The sequence below is a fragment of the Aulonocara stuartgranti genome (assembly GCF_965226115.1).
Source record: "Aulonocara stuartgranti genome assembly, chromosome: 11".
In the NCBI taxonomy this organism is placed as follows: Eukaryota; Metazoa; Chordata; class Actinopteri; order Cichliformes; family Cichlidae; genus Aulonocara; species Aulonocara stuartgranti.
The window spans coordinates 28,781,612-28,807,277 of NC_138947.1; the positions used below are offsets into that span (position 1 = coordinate 28,781,612).

At 42.1% G+C, this 25,666-nt stretch overlaps 1 protein-coding gene across 4 annotated transcripts in view; it reads right to left on the reverse strand.

The window, feature by feature from the left end:
- Positions 1-25,294, reverse strand: part of plecb (plectin b) — a 130,907-nt gene extending 105,613 nt beyond the window's left edge. For 2 of the 4 annotated variants that reach the window (XM_082552128.1, XM_082552127.1), the window contains exons 1-2: positions 25,013-25,294; positions 21,482-21,677 (exon numbers count right to left, since the gene is read on the reverse strand). In XM_082552128.1, coding sequence (XP_082408254.1) covers positions 21,482-21,671 — 190 coding nt within the window. In that variant the 5' untranslated portion in view covers positions 21,672-21,677; positions 25,013-25,294. Of the gene's footprint in view, positions 1-6,318; positions 6,608-21,481; positions 21,678-25,012 lie in introns of those variants that run through there. The other 2 variants (XM_082552132.1, XM_082552131.1) reach the window with 1 other exon arrangement.
- Between the last annotated feature and the right edge of the window lie 372 nt (positions 25,295-25,666).

Here is a 25,666-nt window from a genome sequence, read left to right on the forward strand (position 1 = left end):
TTAGCATCCAATCGCACTCCCTGCCTCCTGTAAACATACTTTCTTTTAAATGTTCTCCTTTCTGTCTCTCTATTTACTGCTCTCATTACTTCACAAACACAGACAGGCAAAAAACACAAGAGATTCAGGCATAAAGGAACAGCAGCTTCTGTTCTGGAAAACTGTTGACTATTTGACAGGAAGGTCGACAGACTGGGGAAACATCCCTCTGAAGCTTCTCACTCTCTCCCTTAAAAGGCCCTAAAGGGATCCCAGCAGAGTTTTACTTATCAAGCCCTGCCCCAAAGTAACCTCTCAATTGAGTTGTGTGTCACTGCTGATCTATCCCAAGCAACAGGAAGCTGACACACACGAAAAATATAATAACTAAAAAAAGAAAAGGAAAAACCCACCCAAATGTAGCAATTCTCACAGCAGCTTAGCTAAAGGGCCTTTGTGACCCTCATGCTAAACAATGTCACACCCTGCGGTTGAGTGTGGTGCTATTTGGTGGAAATACAGTAACAGTAAAGTTCCATGACCTAGATTTTTCCTTTTGGTTTCATTGGTGGATAATTGGCAACTGAAAGCACTAAAAGGGCTCCATTTGGCTACACTGATATTAGAGGAAAGCCCTAAAATGTCATACATTTGTAAACAGACGCACATAAAAAAAAAGCCAGATCAACAGATTTTATACCAACGGTCTATTTTCCACAAGCACTTCACCTGGCACTGACATCTGCGTATGGCTGACTTCAAAAAGAATTCAGCATTTTCTGTTTGTAGAAGTGGTAGCCAGAGTAGTTTCCAGTGAAAAGACAGCCAACTGCATCAAGAGAAGGAAAATAAATTGCCCACATTTGATGTTACCGCTAGCCCAGAATACCATATAACTGATGTCATAGTAATTTAAGATTCTAAAAGTTGTCCATGTGTGGCAGAAGGTAGGTTAAATCATGTGAGACAGCATTCTACCTTTGGGAACTGCAAAGTTGTGCCTTGCTGGGTGAATGAATGAGTAAATGAATCCATCTGTCACTTTGATGCTAGAATACCTAAATTTCTCCAGTGAGGGAAAATGAAGGATATTTCTATTCAATTCTGTTCTAGAATTGAATGAATGACTCAAAAACTGATACTGAACGAAGTTTTCATAAAGCTAGTTCAAAATGATCAACGAAATATGGACAATGACAATGACAGTGCTCGATAAAAGATGTAGCCATGGAGATGTCTTCACAAGGCTAGCGCAAGGAGCATATTGACTTTTTGGCATTTTAACTGTTGCCATGATGGACAATGGATGTGAACATATTGATATGACAGAGTATTGCTTGGGGAGTTGCCGTCAACCCAACCTAGCATTTGCTAGCTAGCTTAGTTTCTGTACCAGTCGTTAAACATGCTTTTGGAGCAGCCTCAAGTGGCCATTCAAAGAAGTACTTTTGCTTAGTTTTTGCCCTAGAGGTTCCTGCTTGAGTTGCTCTTTGTGTTTAGTGCTAATTATTAAATGTCAATTCACTATTTCAGTAACTTAAAACAAACACTGTTGGTAGGTTAGCATGCTAACAGCTATGCTTCATTCATTTATTTTAAGTTAAACATTTTTTTTACTTGTTTAGGATTTTTAAATGTCCTTTTATATCCTTTAAATATATAGTATAGTATTTTTTGCATAGTAGTTTTAATTGCAATGCTTGCACAACCAAACAAATTACAAAAGAATCTCTCTACCCTTTCCAAAACATCCAACGTGACCTGAACTCGTAATTAGTACAGTCTCACAGAGCAGCTGGTGTGGCTGTAGACTAAGTGTAGAGATAATACCTGGCAGTTGAAGGAGATGCAAATCCTCCATAAATGAAACAGAGATATCAGTATCTACTCTTGTGCAAATTTCAGAACCAACAGCTGAAAACTGAGAAAATTAAGCTAAAGTGAAGACGTGGCGAGTCTCATTCTGCCCAGTTTTGTCCATTTTGTTTCAAATCAGGGCTGTAATGAAAAGAATTCTAGGAAAATCAATGACTGGGACTCAATGGTGAACCAATGTTAAGCAAAGAGGTGTGTAACCATAGCACAGGTTGACTAAATTTTGCTGAGCATTATAATATATATATAGATATATAGATACACGAGAAAAATGTGGGCACTTGTAAATGTGTTTATAGCACACTATTACAGTTGAAGTTGATTTAAAAGTACAGACACTCAACAACAGCCTCACAGAACCTCTAAGCAACTGTACTCATATCTAGTTGTTGTAGGTTAAGTGCTTTTCTCAAAGGCACTCAACAGATGGCAACCAGCTGAAACAAGCTGAGAAAATGTTACGGAAACTGTCATTTAAAACTTTTGAGATCTGACAAGTTATTAGTGAGTGTGTGCTAGATAAGAATGACTAACACATACTCAGTGGCTTTAAACAGACATACACTTAACACATACACTCACACACCAATTTGTCATTTGGTTTTTTAAAGACTTCATTCATCACAAACCACTTCCCATACTGCTTCTCACGTCACGCATACTGGAAATAGAATTTGCTGCAGTCATTCATAAAGACATATGCTGCATGTCTGCACTGTAAAGTCATCTCCGTGATATGTATGGCAAAAATAAAGTACTACTTAATAATTCCCAACTGTTTGATGTTTTTCAGCCAAAGAGAAACTGCAATTTAAATTACCCATAGCAACTAATCAAGCTGGCCAAAAATAACAGTTTAATTGGTTGACTGAACATTGCCACGGCTATATTTAGGGTTTATTTTAAGCCCTGCAGGGCATAGGACAGGGCCTTCTAGGACACCCACTGGGGCAAAAATGCATGCCAGCCATGGCTGCGCACCCTCAGAAGTCCACCCGACTTGCACAGGGCAATCCCCCACTCAGGCGGCCTAGTAACACTGGCATCAGCTGCTGCCACAAATTGCATTAGAGGACAGTGGGATGACAGCCAGGCCTTTACCATCCAACCAGCTGCAATTCAGAAAAGGCAAGGAGACAGCAGTGAGTAACATTAGAAAGAGCAGACTGACTAATAGACTATAATTTTATTTTAACCCATTCGGAAAATATGGCTGATCCCAAATCCAGTGTCATGCTCTAGTCCTTATTCTTTGTAAATTAGGACCACCGGAGATGTTTATCGTACTATCAACAAATGAAAGATGATTCAAAGGTTCCTAGGAGTTAGTAGTAGGTACAATTGGATCTCTTGGTCAGCTGATGCCTCTCTGTGTTGGGCCTGTATGTTCTACCTGTGCCTGCATGGGTTGTTTTTTGTTTTTTTTTATTATTCACACAGCACAAGATATGCTTTTCATGTTAACTGGTGATTCAATTGTATATGGGGATAGGAAGATCTGTGGTTCTACCTCATTGTGTTACCCCTAGTACAACTTCTCCAGGATAAGTATTAAACCATTTCTATCTGCGGGTTTCAGTACGTCATATTCTGGATGAGCTCCAAAAGCATGCTATTCATTTACAGAGATGCAAACCTATCCAGCAAAAATAGACCCAGCATGTAAAGATAGAGGAACCACGGCTTATGGAACCAGGACACACATGCACTAGCTTAAAATGGCAACTGAATGAGTGGTGAAGGGGTTTCCTGGGGGTAAAAACAAGCACACGAATCTAGCTAAGCCTCTGTGATGCTGCATATAGGTTGAGTTGTAGAGTGTGAATTTTCAATGCACCTTATATTCCACAAAGAAGTGTATCCATATCCGTGGGACAGTCTTGTAGATAATTGTTTACTGCATCTTACAAAACAGTCCATAGACTTTTTACACCATCATACTTCACTTTAAGGATTTGTTTAATTCCATGAATCTATCGTCCCACGAATCCTACTTGCTGGTATTTGCATTTTTAGGGCTGCACAGCCCACAGACATTATGCACTGGTCTGTTGGCTGAGATCGTGCAGAACTTTGAGCTAAACGATTAAGCCATACTCACAGTGAAAGTGCGAACATATTGATGATCAGCAAACACAATCTTAGCACTTCCTTCTTCCTATAACATCAGTTATGCCAATGAGGAGAACGATACAACAGCAAAAGGTTGACCGCACCCAGGTGGGTATAAATCTACACCTGGAAAACCGTGTGCTGTATCTCAAAGGTATCAGTGATTACACAGGCAAATGATTCTTTGCATGGTTGCATATTAAAGATGCCACGAGGCAGCCTTCTATGTTAAGTAAACACCCGCAGTCATGAAAAAGCTTTTAGCATGAGCTATTGCAAAATGCATAGAGCAAATATCCACATTAGCATGTCTTTTGATCCAGTGTAGATCTTGCAGGGAATAAATCATTATTGTGGGGGAAAAAAAGACAAAGTGGCTGATTTGTCTTTAAACACAAAATGGGGTCAGTATGCAGAGAATATGGAGAGGGACGGGTATTTAGAACAGTGTGGCTATGTTCTGCAAAGATACAAATAAGCATGTGAGAAACAGACTTTAAAACTGCTGGGTACTGCTTTACAAACCTAATAATTTTCATAATTAAGCTCTGGGAGGTACAAACATACACGCAACCTGTCCAACCATGCCACATGGAGCCAATACAGACACGTAGCCTATTCTATTCATAGGAACTACAATACAGTACTTTCTAAAGCCTTGCAGGTTCTGCATAAAAATTGCTATTGTTATTTACATTTGCAAGATATCCATGTCTAAAAACAATATGAAAAAAATCAGAGATAGGAATGTGACAAAGTCGGAGAGTTTTGTGCCTTTATAAGGAGAGCAGGATCTGCAAGGAGCACAGACGCTGTTGAGGTAGGAACACAAAGGAACGTCTGGAACATAAACACCTGCCACAGAGCCAGCTTCTGCTTCCCATTACCTCCTGGTTCAGAAGCAGCATTACAAACACACACTGAAACATACAGACCCATGCACAAATGAGGCAAATCTGGTCCAGCGTCTGTGTTTCCGACATAGTTTTCTAAACTTAACTGCTAAAAAGTTCTAGCGCGTCTCCTGTCCTGTGGCACGTTCACTACGCTTTGAAGACAAATTCTTATCAGTCTCTATTTCAGCAACAGCGTTGCCGAAACCCATAAAACGTTTAGACTTGATAACAGTAGAGCAGCAGTTTTGTGTCAAAAACCAACCTGTCTGAATTCCCAGCTAAACGCAACCAATTCCCACTGGAGAAGGCCAACGGGATGTCTTACTGCCAAAGTATTCGGTCATCGCCGAAGTATTCTGCACTCATTCCATTTGTTTACAGTAATTACACAGACATTGAAAATCAATACAGTGAAGGTTCAAAGATGTTAACAATGCCAAGTTTGGCAGCATTATTTTAAAGATATGGAACGTGTACACAAAGAGACCCAGACAAAGAAAAACATGCTGATACACAGAAAAATGAGCAATGGTGATTCAGCACAAGCACAGCCGCCAGATTCTCACAACAAGAGAGAGGCAAAGGGGGAAAAAACTGGGGCAATATTTATAGAGTAGCTCTTGCTCTTCCTGATGATCCTTTGGAACAGAGGAGATGAAACACACAACAGGAAAAAACATTTAGCGCAAGGAAAAGCGAAAGAAGACAGACATATGAGCCGCAGACAAGAGTGGCAGCTAAGGAAAACTTTTAAAGTGAAAGCACCTGGAGGATGCTGCTGACTTCCTCTGATGTGGAGAAAGTGAAAGCAGTTGTGGAGATGTGTTGTTGTGACAGATGACTCTTGTATGGATGTTTTTTTTTTTTCAATTTATCCTCCTCATCTTGATCTTTGTTTGATTAACCTTTGTGACACATTACATTTCCAAATAAAGTAAACCATGTGAAATATTAGACATAAGGCAAGGCATGCAGCACACTTAGGGGGAGATAATGGGATAAAATTTGAGAAGAAAAGCAAGTTCTTCCTGTGGGGCGTTAATGAATTTCACTGTTGCTTAGCAGCACCTGTTAATGCCCTCTGTTGTGCTGGACGCAGGCTGCAATGGGCAAAGTGCCGAGACTTTAAAATAAAGTCTCATAATGACATCAAGGTCAGAGGTGAGCAGAGCGGGCTGTTTGTTAGCAGAGATAGTGTGGAAAAGTGACAGCCAACATGTGTGGCAATCAATAAAAAACACTCAGCAGTCAAGAGATGGAGCATGCAGGACTACTGCTCCAGAAACATGCACGGCAGCCGGCACATTTTAAAAGCACAGCAGACAGGCACATGCATCCCACCTGTGCTGAGTCAGACAAATGAATGGGACAGATACAAACACAAAGACACATGCTTGACGATCACTTAGAGATGTGCGTATGCTGTTATTCCTATAACACGAGCGCACTCTCCCACCTTTGTACTTCTCCCTGACGTTCTCATAAGCCTGGATGAAGTCCTGCTCCTCAGCGTTGGGAGGCAGATAGGCAGGTTCATACATGGCCATCCCAGCACTTCCTTCCTTCTCCTTCTTCTCCTCTTCTTTCCTTTTGGGTCAGCCCTCTGTGTGTTTGGATGTATGTGAGGCAGACCGGTGCGGTCCTCTGTCTGGTCTCTCAGCTGTGTGTGAACCCTCCACGGCTCGAAACTTCATTCCACAGCCCAGCGTCACCACACATACACACACCCCTTTGCCTCCCTTCTCTTCCATACCCTCCCATAGTCTGGCTCAGAAATACTAATATAAATGTCAGGCTCCTCCTCTTAAAGACACACAGGCTGGAAGAAACAAGCACACACTCACAGAGAGCAGCAGGAACAGCAGCAAAGGGCTCTCTGGTTCAGATGAATTCAACTGTAATAGATGGCAAGCATAAGATTTCCCACCACCTTGTTTATGCAACCTCATAAAATGCTAGAAAAATTCTGATATCATGAAATAGTAATTAATGAGGGCTCGACTGAAACGACACATAAATTTAGGCAACAGAAGCTCCCATAATCATCAGCACTTGCAGAGTGGAAAAAAACAATATTGAATGGCAGCGTGCTTTTAGGGAGATTAACTTGTTTTGTATCACAGTAACAATCATTAACCATACAGTAGTATTCAGCCAAGCAGATAACTTCTTTGTTAGTTCAGAATAGTAATCATAGGTTACAATCAGGTGAGAGAAGGAGGTTCTCATCTACTGTGAAATATTATAGTACTTGGGTTGGTCCAATGTGGTGAAGTCGTCCTGTACCTTTAGCAGAAAAACAGCCCCAAAGCATAATGTTTCCACCTCAGTGCTTCACTGTGGAGATGATGTTCTTTGGATCATACTCGGAATTTCTCTTCCTCCAAGCGCAGTGGTTCAGAGTTGATGCCAAAGAGCTCGATTTTGGTTTCACTTTTTCCTGGCCATCTCTGAATCATTTAAATCAGAATCCTTTTGTCGTCATTGAACATCAGATGTTCAACGAAATTTGAAGCAGCTCCTTGGCAGCAGCGTTTGGAATACCAACTACACAAATACACAAATGCACAAGGCTTACACAGATGTGCAAGGTTGCTCTGAAGGTTCTGATCCACCACCTTTCTCATGGTCATCCTCACCCAATGCATGGAGCTCTAGACCAAGGGCTGATTGGTCATTTTAGATATCGCCCACTAACCGAACAATCACACCAACATTAACACTATTAAAATTAAACTACTATAAAACTTTGAGACAGTTCATTTCTTTGTAAGTGACCGAACTTCAGCAAGAACTCAAATATTTAATGTATTGTGAAACTGAAGTAAATGGTGTATGGTAAAGCAAATTTGTTCTGAACTGTGATTTTAACACTTTCCAGGTTGAAAGTTGCCTTGCTTTCCAGCCCATGCTTATATTTAGTATTTAGTACTTGCTTATCATGTCCCATCAGAGAAGTTGGGGCGCAGCCACAGAGCTTTTGGGGGTGTTCTGTGGAGTGCGCCAGCACATGCTTTGGATTCTGTGGGTGGATCAGACCTTCTGTAGATCTTTGAACACATTAGGAATTCAGAAAATAGAGCTTTTTTTGTGCAACGTTTCATTTCGTGTCTTTCAAAGTAACTTCCACATGAATGCCAGAACCCAAGGTTTGCACTCTAACAAGATGATCCATGTTATTCTCTTTACTAGTGTAGTTTTTTTTTTTTATTTATGCCATCTTTAGAATGAGAGCCACTGTTGTGTGGCATTGATGGCAAACCAAATATCAGAAGAACAAACATTATTTTCCACATTAGTTTTTTTGTTTTGTTTTTGTTTTTGTTTTTTTTTTAAATAAAATAAAATAACATCCATTAAAAAAGTTAAATTCCTCCAAATATCTTTGAACCCAATCTGGCTGAATACTTCATCCTTCCTCATTAATTTAAAGAGGTTTCATATCTTGTTCTATAATGCCATACCTTAATCAGATTTCTACATTCAATACATTTAGTCCACGTCTACAGGACATAATCTCATAACAAAGACATTGTCGACCCTCTATGTGCTGCAGAAACACACTCCAGCTGGTAGCTGCTGTGTTTCAGCTGGTCTCTCAGAAAGTTGACACCTGCAACATGATGAATAAATACATTCAGTTGCAGTTGCAGTGCAGATATGCCCTTGACATCCACTGGGAACATAAACAGTCGGAGCAACCACTGAATATTCAACAAATGCCAAGACCAGCCGAGCCGATGACAGTCTGGACAAAAACGGAGTTAAAAGAAGAAAACAAAACAAATTTCCTTCCTATGCCAAAGCTTCATTTGTTACTTACATATTTCTTGTGTCAAAGGATAATAAAAATTCACACCGTGATTTGATTAATAGCTACGCAGGCTGTAGCATTAAAAATAATTGATAACAGCGATGACAGCAAACTGATGTCAACTAGCAGAGACATACTATGCACAGAAAATGAAGTAAGTTGCTGGGATCTAACAATGCTGTCTTGTTGAGCCGTTTTATGATGGAGAGCCTCATAAAAATGGAGGAAAGTGAACACTGTATCACACTTGCACTGTTTCCATGTTGGATTTTGCGTAGGAGTCTCCTGTAGCACAATGGTAGGGATGTGATGTAGGAAAAAGGAAAATCCCTGCAGCTCAGCCTGACTGTCAGACGTTTCTTTGGCCAAGGCCACACTGACATCAGCCAGGACACTTTCCTGGGAGGAAACGCGATAAGTTCACTCCAAACTCTTTGCTCTTGCAGCTGGAGAATTGCGACAGTGTGTGTGTGCGTCCATGTCCTTTTCACTAGATCCAAAAGGAAATTTCATTATGCTTAACTCTTGCACTGTAAGTCTTCTGTATCTTCTGAAGAACAAAGCTCACACACTGCCGTTTTTTTCCCTATAGTCATATTTTCTAGTCACTATTTTGATTAACATACAATGTATTCTTTTATTATTCTTGACAGTTTTTCACCATTAAAATATGAATTTTTAAATGTGTAAAAAAAAAATTGAGCAGCTGGCAGTCAGGTCATATTGCATAAATTATGTAATATCGCAGAAACACACACATTTTTGCTTTATCTTGAGTGCAAATTCCACTGTGGTTACTGACTTCCCAGAAATCCAAGAAGAGAAAAATATGATAACTGCAAATATGCTCGGCGAACACATACCAGCTAATATGTACTTGGCATAACCTCCTTTTAAAAAAGATTACGTATCTTAAAAAAACAGGGAGAGGTGCAACAGAAGGATGACATCAGCATATCCACTCTGAGATCCAACACAAAAAAAAATGAAAGGAAGGCGAGATTAGACAGAAATTTTTTCACTATGACAGAAGTTAGTAGAATTTAATTTGGGGCTTTACAGTTGACATTAATATATGCATGTAATGAATGACTCAGTCAGACTTGTGATCATGTTAGATATTACTATGACATTAGATTTGAGTGTTTGGAAGTGGGGAGTGAGTGTCAACTACACGACTGCCAAGGCTAAACCTTTAACACATCAGCTACTATTAACGATCAGTGACGCTGGCTCTCATGACCTCATTCTCACACGCGCAGTGGTGACGCATAGAAGATAGTGTCTCACTCCGAACTTGCTAGATCATTCTAGCTCCCTGTCCACTCCCCAACAGTTGGACCACTTTATCTGGCTCCATGACATCTGTTTGTTTACTCAAGCTGCTACTTTTAAGAGCTGATAATCTGGTAATGTGAAGTCAAATAAGAGTTGAGGAAGGATATAGAAAAAGTATATGAACGTGTGTGTGTGTGTGTGTGTGTGTGTGTGTGTGTGTGTGTGTGTGTGTGTGGGTGGTCATGGGCGCCTGTGTGTAGTTTGTTTTCCAGATCTCCTTCAGAAATACCCGACAGGTGCACACAGGGGCCTGTGTGTCCAGTGTCCATTCTTTCATTTACACACACAAGCTTTCCACATCAGGAAATCTGAAACTGCAGTTGGATGTTTCAGTGTATGAACAGCTTAACCTGCACGTGGACGTTTTTATAATGTATACAGTGAATGCACTTGCATTTCACTTGATACTCTGCTTATTACTCAGAGTACAGAGTCTTTTGTCCTGTCTCCCTCCCATTTAGCCCAACCGGTTGTGGCAGATGGCTTCCCCTCCCTTAACCTGGTCTGCTGGAGTTAACTTGTGTTTCTCCTACAGCTCCGGACCGCAAAAAATGCGCGTGCTCTTTGTGAGCTCGTTCCCGGCTCGTAACCAGCGCATTCTGCCGTCGAGGGCGATCATTGGTTAAATGTGATCATGTGACTGATGCAAGCCAGATCCTTTTATTTAGCAAAACTATGATTAATAGTTAAATATTATTGTTGAGGGGCACAGACAGGACTCCGCACGCACACACACATAAAATAAATTAATTAATTAATTAAAAAAATTTAAAAGTTGCCTCAACAAAAGGGCACTTTGGGCACTCATCAGGAAAGGGGCGGGTGCTCAAGCCCCTCTAGCCCCCCCCCCCCCCCTGCACGTCCCTGGTCAAGGGGATTACCGAAGCACAGCTCACAGAAAAAGGAAAAAAAAACCATGGGGGAAACAAATAACACCTGGACTGTGCACACATGCACAGGCAGGAGTTTAATGCTGACCCACAGCTAGACTGATCGGTCTGGCTGTGGAATATGACACAAAACCCAACAGTAGTGTGGCAGCTCCTATTAAGGGAGAATTTATGGTCCATTTTAACTAAGCCAGGGCTTATCCTCTGTTAGATTTTGATGAACGGAAATGGTTTTGTCTGTAGAGACAAAAGAGCAAAATCTCGCAATGCTTTCTGCCTTCATTGTATTGTAATAGTAGCCTTTCAAAGTAATTACTTGTACACTTGGGTATATTTATCTATATACTCTTATTATACAGTCTGTGAGGATGTGATCTTTAGTGTCTTTTCACTTTTGACTACTTTTGTCAGCTGATGATCACCAGGCTTGATGCTCTTCTCTGTCAGTTATCCAAGCCTGAAACAATTTGAGTATGGTGCAATCCGGGTGCAATGCTGCTGTTACAGTTGCCCAGTAAAACTGTGGGTAACAGACAATCATAGAAACAGGCCTGGCTCCCTCTTCTGGATATCCACAACAGAAACACATGTAATGCGCAGCAGTGGATCAGACATGCTGCTGTTGACTGCCCTGACCTTTTCAGCCCACCACGCTTTTCCATCATGGCTCATTCACAGAATCTGAAACTGATGGTGAGGAGCAGCATTCCTTCCCTAGAATGAGGAAGACCATGAAGGTCAAACGTTTAAAAAGAAGAAAAGTGTTTTGTCCGGAAGGGTCTCGAAATGAGAATGAAAGCATACTGTCTGGTGAAAAAGGCAGAGTTCTGTAATACCAGACACATAATGAACACACAATGTAGTTGATGCTATTTGAGACGGGTGTCGAATGAGAACCATTTTCCAGAAGCAGTGACGACTCTTTAGTACGAGCAGGCCACCAGCTAGTTAACAGAAAGTGCCACCTGCTGGGGAAATGGGTTATAGCTGTCTGAAGGGAAGCCAATAGCTGTGTTCACACATGAGCAGGGAGCTACAGATGTAAGAACAGAGGACATTTAAGAAGCTATTGCAATCACAAGCTATTATAAAATCTGAGGAATACAATTAGGCACACAAAAGAGGCAGGCCAGCTCAGAGTGCCTTTCATAACTGAATCAGCTCAACAGTATAAAAATCCAAAGCTTATTATAATAAAATGTCAATGCATTCAGCTCGTATAAAATCCGCTACAGGGCAAGAGTCTGAGTATGTGTCTGGAGTAACTGTCAGCAGTACAAAAACAGCATTTGTTTGGAAGATGAGTCATACTTTTAAAGGCGCTTCTCTCACTTAATTAAACAACATCGGGGGCTAAAAGATGACGTCAAAAGTGCCAAAAACTGAAGTTATTTGAATTGCGACTACACATTTGTTACAAAAGCGACAAATCTCTAAAACACCAAACATTACATCAGACATACACATGTTTACAGCATAGTACAAATACAGTTGGCCGTTACAGTTAACTTCTCTTTTGGTAAATGGTAAATGATGAATGCCCCTTTAAAATGTATTAAGTTGTGTTTAATTAAGTGGCTCCAGGTGGGTCCTGTTGTATTGCTTATAATGTTTGCACTCCGTGCTTACTGTCCCTTGTGGTCCACCGTAGTGGCAACGGGGAGTGTTTGTTTTCACGAAAGTGGGTGTGTTTTATGTTGAACTGAACGAGCGGCAATAAAGATAATGGTGGCTCACGAAGCAGAGTATGAACACGTTATTCATAAGTTTGAGACAGAACATTACATGGTGTCAGAGTAAATCGAACTAAACGCCCACTGACAGAGCGAAATGGATTCGTCGGGAGTTCCTGCACCACGGATGGACTGGGATTCAGCCAATCTTCCCGATGCCTGGCGGAGGTTCGTACAACATGTGAAGCTAATGTTTAGCGGCCCGCTAAGCGGCAAGCCCGAGGAGACCCAGTGCAGCTATCTTCTTCTGTGGGTAGGAGAAAGAGGCAGGGACATTTATAACACATGGCAGCTATCGGATGAAGAAGCTAAAAAGCTGACCACATATCTCGACAGGTTTGAACAGTACCTCATGCCGAAAACAAACACCATTTTCGCCAGATACAAGTTTAATGAAAGACTCCAAGGTGAAGGGGAGTCATTTGAGCACTTTGTGACCGAGTTAAAGTTACTCGTCAAGCAGTGTGGCTATGTTAACAGTGATGAAATGGTCCGAGACAGGATTGTCTTCGCAACCAGTTTCCCACAAGTCAGAGAAAAGCTGCTGAGCCAAGGGTCAGATTTGACTCTAGAAAAAGCCATAGACATTGCACGCTCCTATGAGATCGCACGAGAGCAATTGAAAGCCATGGTTGACCCACACACTAGCCTGCAGGGAGCAGCGCCCGCGCATGCAGTATCCGCTAAGCGCCAGAGTACGCAGCAAAAAGATAGGAGGGCACCTCATTATAATAAGATGGGAAAAATGTGTGGAAGATGTGCACGAGCACACAGCCAGAAGGAGGAGTGTCCTGCAAAAGGGAAGAGGTGCAAAAACTGCAATAAAATGAACCACTTTGCCAAAGCATGCCGTTCACAAGCACCACACCAACCCAACCCAGTGTACTCTATTAACCCTGACACTCCAAGCGATGAAGCGGAGCTATTCATAGATTCCATAACAAAGTGCAACGAAGGGGAGGCCGATGAACAGGCTTACGCTGACGTTGAAGTAGGCTCACTGCATCACACCGTGAGTTTTAAGCTTGACACAGGAGCCACTGCTAACGTCATTCCTGCCCGATTGTTTAAGAAGTGTTTTAAGCAGGTTAGCTTGGCACCGCCCACACGCACACTATCTGGCTATGGAGGAGAAAAACTCAACATCAAAGGCACATGCCAGTTGAAGTGCAGGTGGAAAGACATTCACAAGATGCTGACTTTTGACATAGTAGACACCAGTGTTGGTCAAGTTACTTGAAAAAAGTAATCAGTAACTAATTACTGATTACTCCCCCCAAAAAGTAATCCCGTTACTTTACTGATTACTTATTTTCAAAAGTAATTAATTACTTAGTTACTTAGTTACTTAGTTACTTTTTAAAAACACGATTTACAACCTGAAGAGGTGATAAAGTGATAGATCTTTCAGCCCAATTCTACTTTTTCTACATAATCCATCATACAAAATGTAATCAAATGGAAAAGTCTCTTTTTTTAACTTGTTTTATCAGTTTTAATCTTTTAACTTTATGCATCAAGCAAAACATTTAATTATATGCAACATTCTCTGACTTGAATAAATTAGTTTAACATTTAAACCTATTTTCTACACATTCCAGCACATAAAATAAAATATTTTTTGTGTTTTCACTCACTCTTTCAAACAGATGCAAGTAAAACACAGCAGAAAATAAATAAAGTCAAAGACTCAGCGGTCCTTTTGCTCTATTTTCACCTGTAAAGCAGGAGCAGGGTAGGCGGAGGGTTACCCTGGTGTAGGTGTGCTGCGGTCAGTTGAAGAATCCGCGCGAGTGTCTCTGTGACTTTCCCATCACGTCGTAGCTACTCGGTGCTTGCTCGGAAGTTTAGGGGTTTTTTTCGCTGTAAAAAGAAGTTTTCTTCCCACGCACGATGGACGCTAATGTTTTTGTCACTTTTTATGGAATCAAACTCAAAGTAAGGTCAGTACTTCCACACTTTAAACGCTGCACGCTCATACTCTCTCCCGCACTCGATATATTATCCATTGTTGATCTGCACACAGCTGCTGTCACCAACGTCGCACTTGCTTACGTCACTGTCATGAGACATTCTCGCAAAAAAATCACGGTTTTAGTAACGCAGTAACGCAGCGTTCCTACGGGAAAGTAACGGTAATCTAATTACCGATTTTGCAATAGTAATCCCTTACTTTACTCGTTACTTGAAAAAAGTAATCAGATTACAGTAACGCGTTACAAGTAACGCGTTACTGCCCATCTCTGGTAGACACTGCAACACCCCCCATCTTAGGGTTGAGAGCATGCCTGGATCTAAACCTAGTCAAGCTGGTCATGTCAGTACAGATCACAAACGTCATGGAGGAGTTTGCCGATGTGTTCGAGGGCATAGGGAAATTCCCAGGAGAATGCGACTTACACATTGACCCAGACGCCATGCCCATTGTGTGCCCCCCCCGGAGGATCCCTTTCACACTGCGGGAACGACTGAAACGGGAGTTGGATGACATGGAGAAAAACGGCATAATCATCAAAGTAAAAGAACCCACAGAATGGGTAAACGGACTGGTGGTCGCAGAGAAGCGTACTGGGAAGCTCAGAGTATGCCTCGATCCTCGCGAGTTAAACAAAGCCATCAAAAGACCTCATTACCCGCTTCCAACATTGGATGACATCACACCAAAGCTGGCAGGAGCACAGTACTTCAGTGTCATGGATGCTCGCTCAGGCTATTGGGCCATCCAACTAACCACCAAGTCATCGCTCCTCACCACCTTCAACACGACCTTTGGCAGGTACCGTTTTCTGCGCCTTCCTTTTGGGATAATATCAGCACAGGACATTTTCCAAAGGAAAATCGATGAGACGTATGAAGGGCTCAATGGAGTGGCAGCCATCGTGGATGACATCCTCGTGTTTGGCAGGACAAAGGAGGAACACGACGAGAACCTCCGTGCCATGCTTGAGCGCACACGGGAGCGAGGAGTACGTCTCAATCCAGAGAAATGTGTCATAGGCGCCACAGAAGTGAGTTACTTTGGACACAAACTCACCCGGGAGGGCATCCAGCCAGACCCAAAGAAACTGCAGGCCATAAAGGACATGCCACCTCCTGAGAATAAGAATGAGCTTGAGACAATCCTTGGAATGGCGAACTACCTGTCCAGATTCGCACCACGACAATCAGAGGTGAACGCACCGCTGCGTCAGCTGCTCAAACAAGACTCAGAGTTCATCTGGGATCAGACCCACGACAGAGTCTTCCAGCAAATGAAAGATCTCATAACCAGAGAACCAGGCCCCATACTGGCATACTACGACACGACCAAGGAGCTACGGCTACAGGTAGATGCATCGAAGTATGGTTTGGGAGCTGTGTTGATGCAGGACGGACACCCAATAGCATATGCTTCAAAGACACTGACCCCAACAGAAGTCAACTATGCACAGATCGAAAAAAAGAGCTCTTTGCAGTGCTGTTTGGATGCAAGCGTTTCCACACCTACATATACGGCAGGAGAGTCATCGTCGAGTCGGACCACAAGCCGTTGGAGCACATACTGAAGAAACCAATCTCTGTAGCCCCGGCTCGTCTGCAGCGCATGCTGTTACAGCTGCAGAGATGCGACATAGAGATTGTGCACCGGCCCGGAAAAGACATACCTGTGGCCGACACACTGTCCAGGAAACCATTGCCCGACCAAGACAGCACGCTGAGTGAAGGCATGGAGGACCAGATCCACTCAGTGATAAACAGCCTCCCAGTAAGTGACAAAAAACTCTCAGAGATACAGGCTGCAACAGGATGCGACCCGCAGCTCACCCTGCTGAAGCAAATTGTGCAGGATGGCTGGCCTGAGGACAGAAAAAAATGCCCCAAAACCCTTTTGGACTTCTGGAATTTCAGAGATGAAATTTCACACTTCCATGGCATCATCTTCAAAGGTGACAAAATTATAGTGCCAATAGCCCTAAGGAACAACATGCTGGAGAGAATCCACACTGGGCACATGGGGATTGAGAGGAGTAAGCAGAGAGCAAGGGACGCCCTCTTCTGGCCAGGCATGGGCAAGGACATAGCTGCCACGGTGGAAAACTGTTCCATATGTCAGGAGAGGCGCGCGGCGAATTCCAAAGAACCTCTCATCCCACACCAGATCCCTGAGAGACCATGGCAGGCAGTGGCCTCAGATCTCTTCACATGGCGTGGACGGGACTACTTGGTAGTTGTGGACTATTACAGCCGCTACTTTGAGGTCGAAAGGCTATTCTCTACCACTGCAGGGTCCGTCATCAAAAAGCTCAAGGCCATATTCGCCAGACATGGTATACCAGAGAAGCTTATCTCAGATAACGGCCCACAGTACAGCTCTCGAGAGTTCAAGGATTTTGCAGTCACATGGGACTTTGTCCACACGACCTCAAGCCCTTTGTACCCGCAAAGCAACAGCCTCGCCGAAAGAACAGTCAAAACGGCCAAATCAGTTCTGGATAAAGCTCGTGCTCAGGGAGTAGATCCCTACCTGTCCCTATTGGAGCAAAGGAACACGCCAGTCGATGGCTTCAGGTCACCCGCGCAGCTCCTCATGAGTCGACGTCTACGCTCAGTGCTTCCCATTACCGGATGCCACCTGGTACCTCGCATCATAAGCCCGACGGTTGTGCAAAAAACACGGATGGAAAGACAAGAGCATCAGAGGCGTTACTACAATCGCAGCGCCACACCACTACCGAAGCTGCAGCAGGGGGACCACATTCGCTTTCAGCACGAGTCCGGAGCCTGGAAACCGGCTGTCATCATCCGACCTGCAGAAACTGCCCGCTCTTTCGTGATCCGCACTGGCGAGGGACAGACTATACGGCGTAACCGACGGCACCTGAGAGGCGCCAAGGCGTCACCAGCACCTTCAGCACCAGCATCCGATCTGGTCACCCAGCCAGATGGTGCAGCTCAGCAACAAGCAGAGCCCCTGTCGCCATCTAGAGACACTAAAACGCCAACCATGGACACTAGCCCTGCACTGACCACCAGATCAGGACGAGTGGTCAAACCGAGGGTTATTCTTGACCTGTGATTGTAAAGGGTGTAGGCGGATCGCTGCCCTAAAAAAAAAAAAAAAAAAAAAAAAATGGAAACATGTCAAATGTCCATGTACTAATGAGTGCATATCCCGCATTGCATTGTTGGTGTTAGTTTTATGCCCCAGTAATTTTACACATGGCAGTGTTGAAAAACTGTTCCTTATCCTCATGTTCAGGATGTTCTATTTTGAAATGTATACCAGCTGTGTCACTGGTGGACATTTAAAAAAAAAAAAAGGGAGATGTTGTATTGCTTATAATGTTTGCACTCCGTGCTTACTGTCCCTTGTGGTCCACCGTAGTGGCAACGGGGAGTGTTTGTTTTCACGAAAGTGGGTGTGTTTTATGTTGAACTGAACGAGCGGCAATAAAGATAATGGTGGCTCACGAAGCAGAGTATGAACACGTTATTCATAAGTTTGAGACAGAACATTACAGGTCCCAGTGCTCAATTGTATTAAAGACCTCAAATTATTGGCTGGCTATTCAGTCTTTCTGGTAGAAAACATTTTGGCCAACCAAAATTAGTAAACATTTTAACATCATAGTGAATTTCAGATGAACCTTGCTAATTTAAGTAGCTAGCAGGCAAAAGCAGCATGTGGCAAATCTCCAGCTGTACGTTCTCATCCAACTATTTTTGAAAACTTTACATCACAACAACATACAGTGCATACACAACATAACAGTAGCTTCCACAAATTAATGGTGTAATGTACAGTAACAGTATGTACCAATAAACTGAAGGAAATGGGATGTGGATGACTCATGACTCAAAAACAAAATGTGGATGATTTTCCTGTAACGTAGGAGCTCGAAATTAGAATAGATCTTTATGCTTGTGTTCACATGCACTGATCATTTCCAAAGAAAATCGCTATATTAAACTGTAATGCGTGTGTGCATGAGAAAGAGATAGCAAGAGGATGTGAGTGGAAGAGAGATGGAGTCTGAGCCTAGCATCGTTTAAGCATCAGATCATAGCCACTCCAGAATAAATTATTGAAGAGTACTCTGCAGGGATGTTTGCCGTTTAAATACAGCTAGGGCTCTAAAAGCCAACAGCAAAACACACACACACAATTCATGTGCAGTTCAGTTAGCAAAAACAAACTTGATCTGCTTAAAATAATACAATTAATTATAAAGGCTAATGAGATTTTAAATTTTTCACAATAGTCATTAATTTTTAATTACAAGAACAAGAAAACATTTAATACCATTTTCTATATTATAGTTTGGAAATGACAGAATGACAGAAAAATCACAAAATTAAGATACATAAATGCACAAATATTTTTAATAAAGATTAGATCAACCATCTAAACGCCATCCAAATGTATTTATTTCTTCTGCTTCTGGTGACTTGGCACCATATTTTTGCTTTCCATAAGGTACAGAAGGCGACCACTGTTTCTGTGTAGCAACTGGTAGACCTTTATTAGGTCCAACCTGGGACTTTAAAAAGTATTATGTTTCTCTTAAACACAAAAAATGTGCTTCCTGTTAAATGAACGCTTCCTATTTAGAAGATAATGTTGATAATGTTTGCTTCTTAGCTCCCACATTAACATTATAGTATTAGCCTTACATTATATAATAAGTTAGCATATGGCCAGTGTGAGTAACTGCTAATAGTAAATGGCTAATGTTAATGCATCCGCTGGACACATGTTTATTACCGGTTTAACACTTTAAAGTAAATGTGAGTATTAGTGACATCAAAATTCATCACAAAGACCGTGTTGTCAGTCTTTAAAATGCTTTGCTAAGTTTTTTATGCTACTAATTAATGTGTTCAGCTGCTAGTGACTGGGGGGGGGCTGTGTGCACGCATGTTTCCAGCGGTGCCATGAGAAGTTGTCTGTCAGCTGGAGAAGGTGAATATGGCACTGTTTGTATCAATACTACTGCAAATGAGTACCTAACCCAATAGCAATTTTTAGTATTGATCAGTATCTGAGTATCATGTCTTCTGGAGTCAAATGTGAGGGCAGAATCCTTTGAAAACTCTCTTTTCCATATGGCTATATAATCATTCTATTGGACCTGATCAGTGAAGAGTGCTCATCTTCCAACAAGAACTGTGCATAGTCTATTCTAATCCCCCTTCTAGGACAGGCCTGTACATCTGCATACAGTCAGGAAATCTGTAGCAGAACCTCGTCATTCATCAGAGCTTACTACAAAAGCTCAGCCTCACCCACGGGTGCTGATATTGCCTGACATGGCCTTCTGATTGCTGGAAAAAGAGACGTACAGGATGTGGATGTAGGCCTTTTGTAGACCTGCATGCACATCCTGAGTTATACAAACTTCCTCCTAGACAGGAGCACAATTTTCCAAAACTCGATCACAGACGTATTGTGTTCAATCAAAGACTTGTGCTAAGCTGGCACACTGAAAATTAGTATATTCTGTGCTACATTAAACCGGGTTTTATCCTTGTTGTGCTGTCTGCTTTGGTGATTGAGGATGAGCATTCCCTGCCCTTTTTTCAGAAGGGCAGGGAATGCATAGTAGGAGTGAAACAAGAGGAGTGTTACATCCTGCCCATATAGCAATGACTGAAGCTCAAGGAAGGCGCTTGTATGTGCCTGTTTTTCACTGACATTTTATAAAGTACAGTTATTTCTCGTTGCCATGTGTACATTTACTAACATTAATTCGTTACTTAAGGAATCCAGCAGTCAATATTTCAGGCCACAATATAGGTGGCACTTCATGCAGAGCGCTGAAGATGACAAACTGTCTACACTTTGTCATCTTCCATGCTCTGCCCAGAGTGCAAACAAGAATATTCCCACAGAGGACAATGGCTCTGACATAATTAACGCAGGCTTTCTGTACTGCTTTTCATAAATAGAAGAGTCAACATGATGAATAATGTTCTTTCTTTGCTGGTTCTAAGGTTTGACATTTAAAAAGGATAGGCGGCCTGGCATCCACTACATCCACTGGTACACACATGGAAGAAGTCACATGCTCCACATTACTCCCGTAAAATCACAAATTTTTTATTCATTGCTGCACATCTGTTCCACAGTCATAATGATCTGTTGTTGCATATGATTTGTGTATTTGTGTTCACTACACTGAATGCCAGTTGTATTGATTTCTTGGTATATTGTTATGTGTTACAGCCTCTCCTACCTCTTGGCCAGGTTTCACTTGAAAAGAGATTTTAATCTCAAAGAGGCTTTTACCTGGATAAATAAATACATACATAAATAAATAATAGTAATAATAACATTATTAATGCGACTGCAGCATAGTATTGAGTTCTTAATGCATTTAAAACTGAATTGAAACACCAGACCATTATTATTTAATAGCTCCATATTGAAAATAAAATATTTCATGTGGAGTTCAGTTTTAATGACCTCTGACATCCAACTTGGCGTTGTTAGCTAACAGCAGGCTAACTTTTCAGTGCCAACATATAGCAGAATGGATAGTCAGAAAGACTATAAGCAACACATAGCTGTTTTGGAGCTCTGAGTGCTAGTCGCTCTTCACTTGCTCTAAATCACATGACATACAGGTATAAGAATAAAAGCTTATGGGGAAAACAGGTGGAGTGCAAAGGAAATTAGCACTAGCATATTCATATTGGGTTAGCTTAACTACTACAAGGCTTCATTAGCTAGCCTTTTCAGTTTTCCATGTCAATATGTCTGTAACAACTGAAATACAAGATTTAAGTTTGTTTTAAATGTCTGCTTTAAATAAGTAAGCACTCTTTCACGTGCATAGATATAACTCTGTTTAGTCCCCCTACCTGCAATGCGAATTACAGCCCTGTCAGCTGGATCCAGGACCTCCGCTGTGGCGGATTTGGAGCGTTTGACTCTCTGGTGTTTGGACAAGTTCCAGGGCAGGGTGTCTCCAAGAAAGGGGACGCCACTCTTCTCTTCATAGCTTTCCTCCAGTGGGGTTCGATCCCTACGTCTGTCTTTACGGGTCGCCATCACCCACTTAAGAAAGAGATGGATAGGCTTAGTTAGGGACTGATTGCATGAAGGTGCACACATAATCAGAATAAATGTTTTGCTACGTTTACACTCAAATATTAGCACACCACCAGTGGTCAGCTATTTTCTTCTCAGTATGCTGAGGTCGGTCAGCACAAACATTTAACTGCCACCCAAATGTATAACAAGATTAAACTCAGGTCGCCTAATGTTCGAGTGCTATAAAAATGCAAACTGCACGGCCAGACACACCATGTACTTTGTGGAATACTATCAGTGTATAGAGATGGGAGAGGCTGCATGATCAAGATAACGGTACCACATGGAGCTTCACCTGTTGGTGCAAGGAGTAGGGGTAAGAAATGGCAGCAACAGACACTTGGAAAGCTTGCACGACTGTCCTTCACTAGAAATGCTTAAAAAGGTACAACTGCTTAATGCAGCTGAGCATCCTTGCTCCTTGTTTTCATACTTCCTCTGTGTGCCCAGGTTAACGTTTACTGTTAAATATTTAGCCTATACGCACAGGGCTGCATCAGTTACAGTTAGTTCTAACGTTTTACATATCAGGACATAATAAAAAATTATCTAGCCCTTTCCAGGTTTTAAAATAAGGTACATACAACCTCAAATGAGCAACGGCACATGACATATTACACTATTTCATTATTTATTTATTTTTTAAACTAAGCCAAAATCCAGGAGCAGTGTGTGAAAAACTGTAGCCTGTACAACCACCTATAGCAGTTATAACTTGAGGCAATTGTTTTCTGTATGACTATATCCGTTTTCTACATTGTTGTTGAGTGGTTGTTGCCCACTCTTCTTTACAACCTTGCTTAATTTCACTGAGATTTGTAGGCATTTGTTTATATGCACAGCTCTCTTAAGATCCCACTACAGTGTTTCCATGAGGTTGAGCTTTGGACTTTGACTGGGCCATTGCAACACTGTTATTCTTTTCATTTTCAGCTATTCTGTTGTAGATTCGCTGCTATGCTCATCATTGTTTTGTTAAATGACTCAGTTTCAGCTGAACCTTTGCTGTTAAACAGATGGCCTCACATTTGACTCTAGAATACTTTGGTATACAGAGGGGTTCATGGCCAACTCAATGCCCAGGTCCTGTGGCTGCAAAACAAGTCCAAATCATCACCACTCCACCACCGTGCATGGCAGTTGGTATGCAGTAAATGGGCTCATAAGCTTTGCTTGGTTATGACCAAACGTGGCACTGTACATTTAAGGCTAAACGTCTCCACTTTGATCTGTTCAAAGGACGTAGTTCTGCAGGTCTTGTGGTTTATTCAGATGCAACTTTACAAACCTAGCTGTGCTAGAACAAAGAGGTAAATAACCCATACTTGTTCAGTCTTTTTATAATCATACTGTGAACTTCAACATGCTAAGTGAGGTTTGTAGAGTTTGCGATGTAGCTCTTGAGGGGTTTTTTTGCTGTTTCTCTGAGCATTGCACAGTCTGACCTTGGGTTGAATTTGCTGGGACATCCATTCCTGATTAGACTGTCTTGAATCTATTCATCTTCCACTTGTGAATACTCTTTCTCAGCACTGAATTACCTTATTGATAGGAAACAACAATTGCTTCTCCAATTCCATTGCTGACGTCTTTCCTCCTTGGCGCTGTTTTTATACATACCTGAATGCTGAAAAGGCCTTCTGCTCTAATAGAGGTCACCACACTTCCTGATCGCATCTGATTATCAGCACCGGGCTGCTGTTTGCCCTCTTAACTCTGGAAGCAGCAAGAGTGTATTTCATTTTGCCCAAACTCCTATGTTTTGGATTCATTTTTTGTTAAATTAATAATGATATGGCATGACGTTGTTTATCTGAGGTTGTATTTACCTACGTTTAGGAGCTGTTAATGAGAAGATTGTTTTAGTATGTCCAGAAATGTAAAACATTAGAGCAAAAAGATAGTGACAGTGACAAAGCTGATTAGAAAACATTTACATTATAACTGTCACTTCTATTGTACTTTTCCTACATTAAGTGGTGTTAAATGCCGTGGGAAGACAAATGGTAGAAGAAAGGATTTGGTTTCCTAAAACTTACAGACTGAGGAGCTTAAATATGGAGATAAAACTAAATAAACAGCTATTAGGTCAATGACCAACATCATATTACTGAAAAGGTATGAAGCTCACATGGTAGTATACACACATTGGTAACGATTACTGATTTAACAAAAGCACAAGCTCAGTCAACACATAGCAGTTAACTGACTCATCAGAACTCATAAACTCTGTCTGTAAGGATGCCAAATAAAACAACGAATGGTGTCACCTGAAGTGACAACCCACCTTCTCAATTGAGGCGTCACTTTCTCCTGTCTCATCGTCTCACTTAACTTAATGTCAGCGTAACTATTTTAAAACGCCAAGAGATGCATGCTTTAATTTAACAACAACATGGAACACATTTGCCATTACTGACCACCTGACTGAAGAAATAGCTGTGTGTGAGTGTGTGTGTGATGACACACCCGCTGTGAGAGATAACTCTGGTCAATAATCCAAAGCTCAGCAGTGATGAAATGGTGTCACATGCCTCTAGTAGTCACAGCTGACCTGAGAGCAGAGCTCAGTCCCCTGTGAAGTTATCATGCTGCACATGTAAATTCCTGTCAAGCTATCCAGCCTTTGGATACTGATGCCATGACAACACAGGCTACTGTAACCAGGTTAATAAATGGGCTGCCAAGTTATAGCATCGAAGCTGGTTTAATTAATCTGTTTGTTTCCATGTCGACACAGCAAATATTGTCTCTGCAGTAGAGGTTTACCTTTTTTTTCCTGCAGATTTACTCAAGGTAAGAATTGGAAAACACTTCAAAGCAGGAATATACTCCTTCAGCGATTTCATTTTAGAAATGTTTGTTTTTGGACTGTTTCAGTGTTTACCTGTGGTAAAAAAAAATGTTTCCACACTAGAGAAAGAAAGTCTCACTTCAGCTTGCCTCCATTACAGAACACACACACACACACACACACACACACACAGTTTCCTGTGGTGTTGGATTACAGTATAAGTCAGGCTACCACCGATACATTTTCCATCTGAAAATACTGAAATGTATCATCGGGAGCACGCTGTCCTCTAGCTCAGGATTGTAATGATGTACGGTTTTGCTGAGTACCTTAAGCAACGCAGAATTTCTCCACAAGGTGGACGCACCTGCAACAACCTAAGCCCAAAATCTCTCTGCAAAGCTCACTGAGTCAAGTTATTGCTACACTCCTGTGCTGTCACCCAAACCTACCAGTTTCTTCCAACCCAACCCACGCACAGGACCGGACACCGGCATTGTCTTACCTTACTGCTGAGCTGGATCAGTGCGTAAACGCCTGTTAAACGGCCATGAGTGCCAGTGCTTCACTATGCGCCCTGCAGGATGTCGCCAACCAAAACAAATAAAGTCGCCGACAGCCACGATAGCCACACCTTTTACAGGAGGCAGGGCTGCTGCTGGAAGAGGCTGAAGAGACAACCCGCCGTGCAGAATCCGCATCATCTGTGATATTTCTCCCGCCCCGCTCGCTCTCTTTCATCCATCCTCCACTGCATGGCGACACCACTGAATTCAAAGGTCGGTGATCCTTCGCGCAGTCGTTAACTCACACCCCCTCAAAAAAAACAAAAAAAACAACAACAACAACTCTAAAGTGCAGCTTCCGATCTTAATTACTCCGAGAGAAACTGAACAGTCCTTCTCTAGACGCTCAGTCCGCACGTCGGAGCTGATGTTGGGTTTGTGCTCCGATCCAAAGCAATTAACAGCTTTCCTCCACCAGCAGGGTCTGGTGCTGCGGTGAAACGCTGCATGACTCACTGTTCGATTAGTTTGCCTGCTTGTCCCGGACTGAATAGTGTATTGTCTGCAGGCTACTGCAAAGGAGAGAGTAAGAAACTGTGATGACACAGCCGCTGTCTGCGAGGGTTTAGACTAATGATTAACTAGAAGAAAAG